Below are 9,412 nucleotides of genomic sequence, written 5' to 3' on the forward strand. Positions count from 1 at the left end.
CTGATGTTTCACGTGGGTGTAAAATTAAAAGGCTGACTTTCCAAACAGGACTGGTTTGTCTTTCAGCTCCATTTATTTTATTTGAATGAAACAGGAAAAATCTGAGCAGTTTACACATTTCTGTGACTAAAAGATAAAACATGGACTGTAAACGTGGACATCTTCAGGGTAAATGAACACCATCCACATGACTGGAAAAGATACTACAAAACATCTTAAAACGTCACAGAAGTATCACTGAGATGTCTTCTGAGACCGCTTTGGACACTTTAGGTCCTCCACCATCTCATGCCTGCATCACTGGACGAGCCTCCTTAGCTCGGAGGGCCACTCCAGAACCCGAGAAGCCGGTTCCCCCCTGTCAGAACACAATGGACCAGAACATCCACTTTAACTAGTTTAACCTCTGAATGACAGACACAACACAGACATGAAGAGCCCAGATCCTCCCCCAGTTCATCTCTATGTTCGTCTCTCAGTTTCTCCCCAGTTCTACTCCAGTTTAAACTCTGAGAAGAGTCCGGTCAGGATTTATCATGAAAACCAGAACCACAACGTACCCTCTGCAGAGGAATGATGTCTCTGTCTTTCAGTTTGTCTCCAGTCACAGGGTCCACCATGTCCTTCCTGATCAGCTTCTCCACGCACTCCTGGGTCACCACAGAACCCCTGAAACAGGACATAGACACTCAGTCCCTCACAGGCCTGAAACAGGACTCTGGAAGTCTTCCAGACTTCCTTAGCACAGCTTCAGAGTCCAGAACTCCAGACTTCCAGAGTCCAGAACCAGAAATCTTACCAAAGTTTATCTTGTGTATATCATCTAACATTTGGTGGATGTACTTTTTGTTTTTCTTTCCTTTTTCTATGTGTGTGAGCTGCAACACGAGAGGCACACATCCTCTAAGAGCCGGGTACTTACGAAGGCCTCAGGACAGCACAGGGGACGCTGTTTCCCAGGGCGTCTCTGGTCACTGCGCACACATACCTCTCCTGAGGAGAAACGGTCAGACATCATGATCACATGACACGGTCAGCTGACCTCCTGCTAAATAAATAACTTATCTGTCGATCTAAGAATGAACCAGTCAGCCTGATCCTGATCAGGAATTGTGGGTCAATAGTAAAATGGTCAGAGGATCCAGAGAGTCGAAACATAAATGTCTGGCTCCATGTTTGCTGACAGATGTTGAAGTTATCTCCGCTGGCCGAGTGATGCTGAGTTAACCCACCTGCCGGTTGAGCAGGGCCACTCGCTCCAGACTGGGGTCCAGGGGGGTGAAGCGCACCGTTATCAGCTCGTTCATCTTGATGGGACATCCGGACATGGGACACAACACGGTTTTACTCTGATGGAGAGAGAAGGGAGTTACAACCAGCCACTTCCACATCTAATTCACAGAGAAAACCCTCATCCTTGAGCATGGGGTCAACATCAACACCGCCTGTGTGACTGCCTGCTGCAGCTTCATGAAGATCTTCTTCATCCTCGCCGACATCTCCAGGTTGACGTCATCGAGCTGCCACCAGCAGGACGGGCAGCTGTGCTCGGAAGTTTCCGGACACGCATCTTCATGATTGTCTCATCGATCTTAGAATGATTGATCTGAGCAGTTCTTCTTCCAGGACGTAACTCCAACATACAAGCCCGATGATTTCCCAAAACAAGAACTTGGATTTATTCAGGATTTCCTCTGATCCACACCAGGGAGGAGAATTAAAGGCAAAATAAGTAGCACTGACACCCAGTGTTTCAAATCAGAACTGCAGTCGACAGAGAAGAACACGGAGAGCGTTCTCCCCTCCTCCCCCCTCGGAGAGTTTTACGTAGGTTGCCGGTTTGTGAGAGGACGGTTCTTTTATACAGTCATGAAGGATGAAGAACATAGCGCCAGCAAACATGATGATGAGGAGCGAAGATGATTCACACACACAGTAAGTTGCTATGCTTCGTAATGCTAGCGCTAATGTCACTCACTAGTTTACGTTAGCATAAAATAGAGTGTAAACAAACACTACATTAATCATCAAATGCCACGCAGCCACAGTTTTCCCTTAGTCTCACTTAATAAATTAATTTGATAGTAATTTCATAAGTTTATAGGGACAAACACACTATTCACTTGGCCAAACATTTGTTGTTGTAAACTAACAGGCCACCAGTTTACTCCACTAATACATCCATACAGTCACACACATTCATTTAATGAGTGCCGAGAAATAAATTAGACTTAAATCTTTGTACATCAAGATAAACTTTTCGGTTAATTTAAGCAAAATTCTGGGGTTTACCTGTGGAGGAGAAACTTTGCCAGCTCAGACTTCTCCACCTTTCAAAAGATTCTCCAGTATTGATCCTCGTTTTATTCCATTTTTGGTTGTTTGCTTTCTTAGCAGGATGCTGAGGCTTTTTAGGTTTTTCTGAAACTATTTCTGCGCCGCTTCTTTTACTAGCTTCCATACCTGCAGGCTGCTGCTCTTTTACCGACATAAAATACCAAACGCTGCCTTGTTGTTGTTAGGCAACCGTGGGGAGTTGCATATGATTGGGTAAGGAACCAGGAAGTAGGAAAGAGCAACACATTGCATCCAAGTTATTTGGGCACGGAACTCTTATTTTGAAGTAGAAAAACTTCACAAAGTCATTGTTGATGTAGGAGGCAAATCGTTTATAAGGAAGCTTCCTTTTATCCCTCGCAGCAAATGGGCACATTTTAAATTATTTTTAAGGAAAAAAAGCCTTTAATGTTATCAGTCCAGTTCTTAATTGATCCCCTTTTCAATTCTGACACAATTTTTTATGAGTGATGTAAGTATAAACTTTGAATTCAGAGTCAACTCCACACAAACAAAATGATTCAGATCAATATTATAAGATTTAAAATATATTTAATATAAACATATAAAAACTGATAATATAAAAAAGAGATAATGAAACTAGAACCTGACCGATCGATCGGCTGATTATAGCCCTTTGCAACATAATCATAATCGGCTGGAGTTTTGCTAATTAATCGCAGGTAAACGCAGTCGAGTGTCGGGTGTTATTTTATTTAAAAATTTTGCTGTTTATATTCTATTGTATTTAGCTTATATTCTATTTATATTTAGCCTATATTTCTTTCTTTTTTTTTTTCATGTCTTATTTTATTTCACTTATTGCCCTCCTACTTATGGCTCAAACCGGGACCTCAGTTCTAATTTCGTACCATAAACATGTAAATGTGAGCTGGTATGACAATAAAGTTCATTGAATCCTTGAATCCTTGAGTTGTGCAGAATGACGTTGTTGCACCGTTTGTCCACTAGATGGAGCTCTGACTCCGTTCAGCTGTCACCGCTGTAACTACAGCAGCAGCTACAGCCAGGCAGCGCTACAGCCGAGGGCAGAGAGGAGCTTGGCGACAGGTACGTTCATAACGATGTTGTAAAATTAAGCATGACTCAGCACGACTCCAGTTTCAGTTTAACTCTGTTTGCCATGTGTCATGATAGTGACACATGCTTCGTTGCATGGGTCATGCTTTTCATTTACTTTGCATTGCTGAAGTTTTGCTAATGTAGCTTAAGTTACTCCCTGTCTGTTTATGTTACCAATAACATCGCTGTGGTTATCCCAGCCTAGTATAGTGTTAGCAAACAGTTTAAAAGCCAGTAACTGCAGAATTAACGGAGTACAAAATCTTTGAGAGTACAGAACGAGTGTTAATCACTTCATCAGTTGCGTGCTGAGACACATTTAAGGAGGAGTGATGTGAAAAAAGGAGAGCCTTCTTTTAATCCGAATAGCCCCAAACCCTGATGATACACCTGAATTGTAAGAAACTAGTACTGACTGTAATGCTAATGGTGTGGCGTCATATTTAGCTTGGTTACATCCAGGTGGTGACTTTTTCTGTTTGGATGAACGGTGTATGTTTGGAGGAGTGGGGGTGAGGCTTCTGAACATAATAACACTGTCCCAACAGTCAAACATGGTGGTGGTACCATCATGCTGTGGGGCTGATAGTGGTACTGGTGCATTGCACAATGTGGATGGAATAATTAAGGGCCATCTCCAAATTCTTCAACTTCACCTCCAACCAGCAGCTAGACAGCTGAAACTTGGTTTTCCAACAGAATAATGGCCCAGAAGCATCACATCTGGTTACAGATCGGATGAAGCAGGAATAGAGAACCTTAGTGGACTAGACTTAAAGGAACCAGTCCATTTAAACAAACTGCAGAAGAAGAGTGGTCCAACATCCAGCTGGAGTTATGCTAACGGACATTTAACCAGAGGTCAGATGGGATCTATGGATACATCTGAAAAAAGAAATAGGAGTTCTTGTCTTAAGGAATTCATTGAAGTTTTATGTTGCTTAGACGTTACATCCTGTTAAAGGATTTATGTGACATTCACACCCTTGATGAGTGTCTGGAAACTTCTGATCACAACTAGAAGTGGTCTAAGTTTGGGAATTTTCTATTTGTTTAATCCCACTTAGGAAAATTTCAAGCATTTGTGAGAATCAACACTCACTGGTTTCTTCAGGAGGGTGGGTTTGGCCTCTGGTGTCAGGGAGGGAATCCAGAAACTGGGCAGGTTCTGGCTGGAAGTGGAGGCTGGTTCTGAGCTGCTCTGGGACTTGCTCGCCTCGCCGTCTTTCTGTCCTGCAAACAGCAATGTTTAACGGGTAAATGTCAGGAAGTTAAAGTTGGAGGACGAGGACGGTGGTGTGGACGCACCGGATGTGAAGGGGTTGATGGGTTTGGACACGATGCTGTTCTCGCTGGTTTTGAACCTCTCCACCGTGTGCCGCTCCTCGGACGTGGACTCCAGCTGCTTGCTGCTCTTCTGAGCTCGTTTCTGCTTCTCGTACGCCTGCAGGAGGACGCACACAGATGATTAAACAAACGGAAGCATGATGAAGCACATCAAGCAGCTCACAAGCAGCTGAATGTCAGTACAGTGATGAAGATGAAGATGGGGGCTGTTCTCGCTGTCTCAGGCCTTTATATCCCACCCAGGAGGTTTACAATCCAGCCACAAAACCAAAAATTCTCCACTTCTCCAGAGACTTTGTGATCTGGTGGATCCAGCTAGGTGGACTGCCTTTGTAAGCGCTCTGTCTCTGATCCGATCCCGGCATGAGTTGACGTGCCGTGGAGATGGGAACGAACCGCGGCGCAGCCGGACCCGGTGGAAATGAGCCGTTAGGTAGCTCAGAGGCTGGTAGGGCTGGGTTACCATGCAATCACCACTTAGCAGGAGCAAAACAAACTGTGGGCAAAAATCAACTCACCCTTCAGCCTGGCATCACTATGAGGGATTTCTTTCCTCACCTGACCTCCTTTTTCATCATCCTCCGCCTCTACTTTCAGCGACATCTGTTCCAGTACACATGCTCTTCTTGTGGTTTGAGAGGGGCGGGGCTTGGTGACGGAGCATGTCTGGGTCTGTGTTTGTGATTGGTTGGGAGGAAGTAATGACTGTAGTTTTACGCTACATCCGGGATGCCCAAGTCCGGTCCTCGAGATCTACCATCCTGACCTATCATCCCTGGTAGATCCCTGGGCTACATGATAGTCTATAATAAAAAACTGAGACTTTTTTTTTTTTTACTTTTATCGCACCACACGGTCTAAACCAGGTCTGTACCAGGCCTGAACTGGACCTGAACCGGGCCTGAACCAGGTCTATACCAGGCCTGAACTGGACCTAAACCAGGTCCTAAGAGTGAAATAATCATTTAGTAAATTGGGTATTAATCAGTTCCTACTGGAACATGACTTACCTTCATCTTTTTGGCGATCTCGGTCTTCTGGTGAAGAAGATACTCCAGAATCGCCTGTTTTTCATACAAATATCCATCTGGGCTGCAGACAGCAACACAACAGACACGATGATTAAACTATGACTGAATGTGTGAGTACAGGATGTTAACAGCTGACCAGAACTTAGTTTGTTACCGGATTAAAAATAAATGAACCCAGACAGAAAAATGCTTTAGTTTTCTCAGCCTATCAGACGTGTGAGTGGAGGCTTGCTCGGTGTGATGCGATCTGCATGCTGGTAGAAGCTGCTTTTAAAATAAAATCATCACTGTGTGTAATCTGTTGTTTCATCTTCTGATGCAGTAAACAGGAGTCTTCCTGGTTTAAAACCTGGTTTTGTTTGGTAACCTGGTGTGGACGTGTCTGTGTGTCGGAGGGTGAAACGTACGTCACCACCGGGTCCTGGCAAGGCTGCAGAGACAGGCAGCAGCAGTCGAAGTCTTTGATGGCATCTTTACCCAGACGGACGCTCTGAGTGCCGTAACCAGACGCAGCTGAGAAATGACACGTTGACATGCTGTTTGTATGTTGCACAGGGGATTACACATGAAGTGCTGTCCACATCCATCATCTATAAAAACATTGTTTATGAGGAAGGTCTGGAGATCCACCTGTAGAGAATCTGAAAACTACAGCATTTATCATTTCAACCAGGAGAGTCCAACTCCTCCAAGTCCAGGTTCCAAATCCAGAACAATCTGTCTCCAGTGGGTCAGACCCGTCAAATAACAGCATAATAACCTAGAAATAATGTTTAAGTACAGGGATCACCACCTCCGGACCTCTTGAGCCAGGGTCCTGCAGGTTTTCACTGCGTCCCTGCTGCAACACACCTGGCTGGTGCACGGTCTGCACCCGCCTCATAACGCCCCATTACATGAGTGCAGCATGGACACGCTGAACACCTGCAGGACCCTGGCTCCATTACATTATCAACATGTTTACATTTAATGAGCCATCCTTTTAGAAAAAATGATAAACGACCTGAGTCCAGTTTTTACCTCAAATAAACATTTATGATTAATTCATTTTAATTTTTTATTATGTACACTCTATCTATCTATCTATCTATCTATCTATCTGATTTTTAAATAAATTTGATCATTTTTAAACTTTGTAAGTTTTTATTTATACAATTATTTTATTTAGAAAATGTTACCAATTTGATAGATTTTTCAACTTCATATATAAAAATAGTTTTTATAATTAATATGTAAATTATATTTTTAGTTTATTCATTCTTACTAACACATTTTATTTATTTTACACATTTCCATGTTCATTCATATATAAATTGAGCTTTGTGTAGAAAAATTGTGATTTACAGTTACTTTTGTTTTAAAGTATTACTGATGATATCTTCTATGTCATTTTCATGTTTAATAAATTATCCCTCGGGCCAGATTGGACCCTCTGGTGGTCCTGTTTGACACCCCTGATTTCAAACTTGGCCTTTCATGGCAGACCTTAAGATGATATCTGGATCATAATTATGACGATTAATCATCTGATGATTCTGATCACAATGACAGATCAGTCCTCCAGGCTACCACCGCTATCCCAGGACGGAGGTGAGGACATCTGAGCTCACCTGTGTCCTTCTTCTTCTCGTGGTAGGTGTAAACAGCTCCGGCCGTACAGTTCTTCCCGTGACGAGTCATTTTCTTCTTGTAAACGAGCTGGAACGAAGAATTGTTTAATGTTGCTACGGGATGCTAACGTTAGCTGCTACTATAAACAAACCCTCCCACTATTTACAGATCAGGTTACATCAGAAACACAAAACAGCCGTTTAACGGTGCTGCTAACAAAACTACTGCTAACAAAAATTCCCGAAAAAAAGTATCTATATATCGATAGATATAATACAATTATATGTTTTACAAGTTTAACGTTCTTCTACTTCTTCTTTTTCTTCTTCTTCGTCTTCGTCTTCGTCTTCTTCTTCGTGTTAATTGGCTGTTTGCAAACCCAGTTAAATAAGTACATTACCGCCACCTAGTAGACCGGATGGTAGTGGGACGCTAACTCAGGAAAACAAATTCTTTTTTAAAATCTTAAAAATGTTAGAACTGAAATAACTTATTTTATCTGAAATACCAGAAAATGAAGAAAGAGTCTTTTTCTTTTTAAAAATGCCTTCCATTTTATATTTCCTTCAGTAAAACAAGTGACTTGAGTGCTCTCATTCACATACAGGTGAATTGTTACCTGTTTTATATCATATAGTTCAGACCGGTATGACCAGTTCTTAAATAGTGATGATGTTTTTCAACTTTCTTTTTCAGTCCTTCTTCCTCATAGCACCAACTTGCATTTGGATTAGGGATGGGCGTATCAACACTCTGGAGTCGGTACTTTCCATAAACAGAAATCTCTGATAACTGGTGGTGGCCATACAAACCTAAAATTCAGTCTCTACATGGGGGAGTGACTCATATTTCATACTTCATATTTTGTCTCCCACATGAGTTTTAAATGTTTGTAATCTTTGTGTTGAAGAAGAAAAATCCCTTTTCTTGTAGCCTCAGTGGTTATAAACCATGATTCATGTTAGACGGGACCAACTGCTGATAAATCCTTTGTTCTGGTGGCTTCAGGCCAACCTCAGGGACCACAAACAGACCATGAAGATGAAATGTTTAAGGTGGCTGTGAGGGTGGCCTTTGCATGAATATTGCATGTTATATCAGGATGAAGTAAAGCAGCAGACATTTCCAACCTTCCTGAGGCCTTTTCTGCATCTTTTTCTTCTGTGATTACTTTGGCTGTGGCATGAATTTTCTTCAATAACTTCTCTTTTTGAAAACCTTTATCATTTTCTGCCTCGTGTCTTTTATACTCTGCTGACCTTCATGGTCCAACATGTCCACACACTAAAAACTGCCATGAAATCCTCATAATCAGTTGTTTTTTTTATTTTTATTTTTTTCATAAATCACTTAAACAACCTACTAAAAACTACCAAACATTCAAACATTTAAAAAATTTTAACTCTTTAAAATGCTGACGTTTGATGATTTTACATAGCAGATTTTTTTGTGTCGTGAAGGCCACCAGAGGGTGGTAAATTTGAAGAGGACACTAACATCCATCATAAGGCCTTTAGATGAGTGAAGCTTCTCCTCAGCTGAGACCAGCACTGAAAGCTTTTGCTGCAGTTCGTTCGTAGCGGAGCAGCAAACAGAGGCTGACTACTGATCTGATTCAGCTCCTCAGCAGATGCTGGTTCAGTTCCAGTTTTCTGGAACAGTCTGTGGCTGGATCAGGGCATGGTTTTTTATATTTTCCTGGTTTCCTGCAGAACCTCATCGGCTGATAGTTTGATTTTCATGAAGCAAACAGAAAGTGGAGGAAATGTTGAACAATTCTCCATAAAATGAATTTTCTTTGAATCTCTCTGAATGTTTCCTGATGGACGGAGGTCTCCTGCCACCTTGTTGACCTCCAGCTGGATTTTAACCCTTTATTACAAGCTTTATGATGCCAGGCAGGGATATGTGGTTTTATATAACCGGCTAAATCAACATAATCTAAAGAAACTTTATAATTTTTTAGTACATTTTTGAGATTTTTTGCCTGGAAGCATAATTTT

The 9,412-nt window shown here is 42.0% G+C and overlaps 1 protein-coding gene across 1 annotated transcript; it reads right to left on the minus strand.

Annotated features, from left to right (window-relative positions):
• Positions 1–51: 51 nt before the first annotated feature.
• On the minus strand, positions 52–7,760 carry LOC121650989 (nitric oxide synthase interacting protein). Its single transcript, XM_042002826.1, has 9 exons — positions 7,409–7,760; positions 6,206–6,311; positions 5,778–5,859; positions 4,729–4,864; positions 4,523–4,653; positions 1,233–1,349; positions 923–993; positions 561–669; positions 52–358 (listed from the first exon to the last, which is right to left on the minus strand). The coding sequence occupies exons 1-9, from the start codon at positions 7,476–7,478 to the stop codon at positions 287–289; spliced, it is 894 nt and encodes a 297-aa protein (XP_041858760.1). The 5' UTR covers positions 7,479–7,760; the 3' UTR covers positions 52–286.
• Between the last annotated feature and the right edge of the window lie 1,652 nt (positions 7,761–9,412).

The sequence above is a fragment of the Melanotaenia boesemani genome, chromosome 2 (assembly GCF_017639745.1).
Source record: "Melanotaenia boesemani isolate fMelBoe1 chromosome 2, fMelBoe1.pri, whole genome shotgun sequence".
NCBI lineage: Eukaryota > Metazoa > Chordata > Actinopteri > Atheriniformes > Melanotaeniidae > Melanotaenia > Melanotaenia boesemani.

What these genes read in the sequence shown, in the direction of transcription:
- LOC121650989 (XM_042002826.1), bottom strand. Translation starts at nt 7,478, where the DNA reads ATGACTCGTCACGGGAAGAACTGTACGGCCGGAGCTGTTTACACCTAC. An exon ending in CGAGAAGAAGAAGGACACAG is followed by an intron (nt 6,312 to 7,408) that starts GTGAGCTCAGAT and finishes GTCATTTCTCAG; the next exon opens with CTGCGTCTGGTTACGGCACT. An exon ending in ACATCATTCCTCTGCAGAGG is followed by an intron (nt 359 to 560) that starts GTACGTTGTGGT and finishes GTGTTCTGACAG; the next exon opens with GGGGGAACCGGCTTCTCGGG.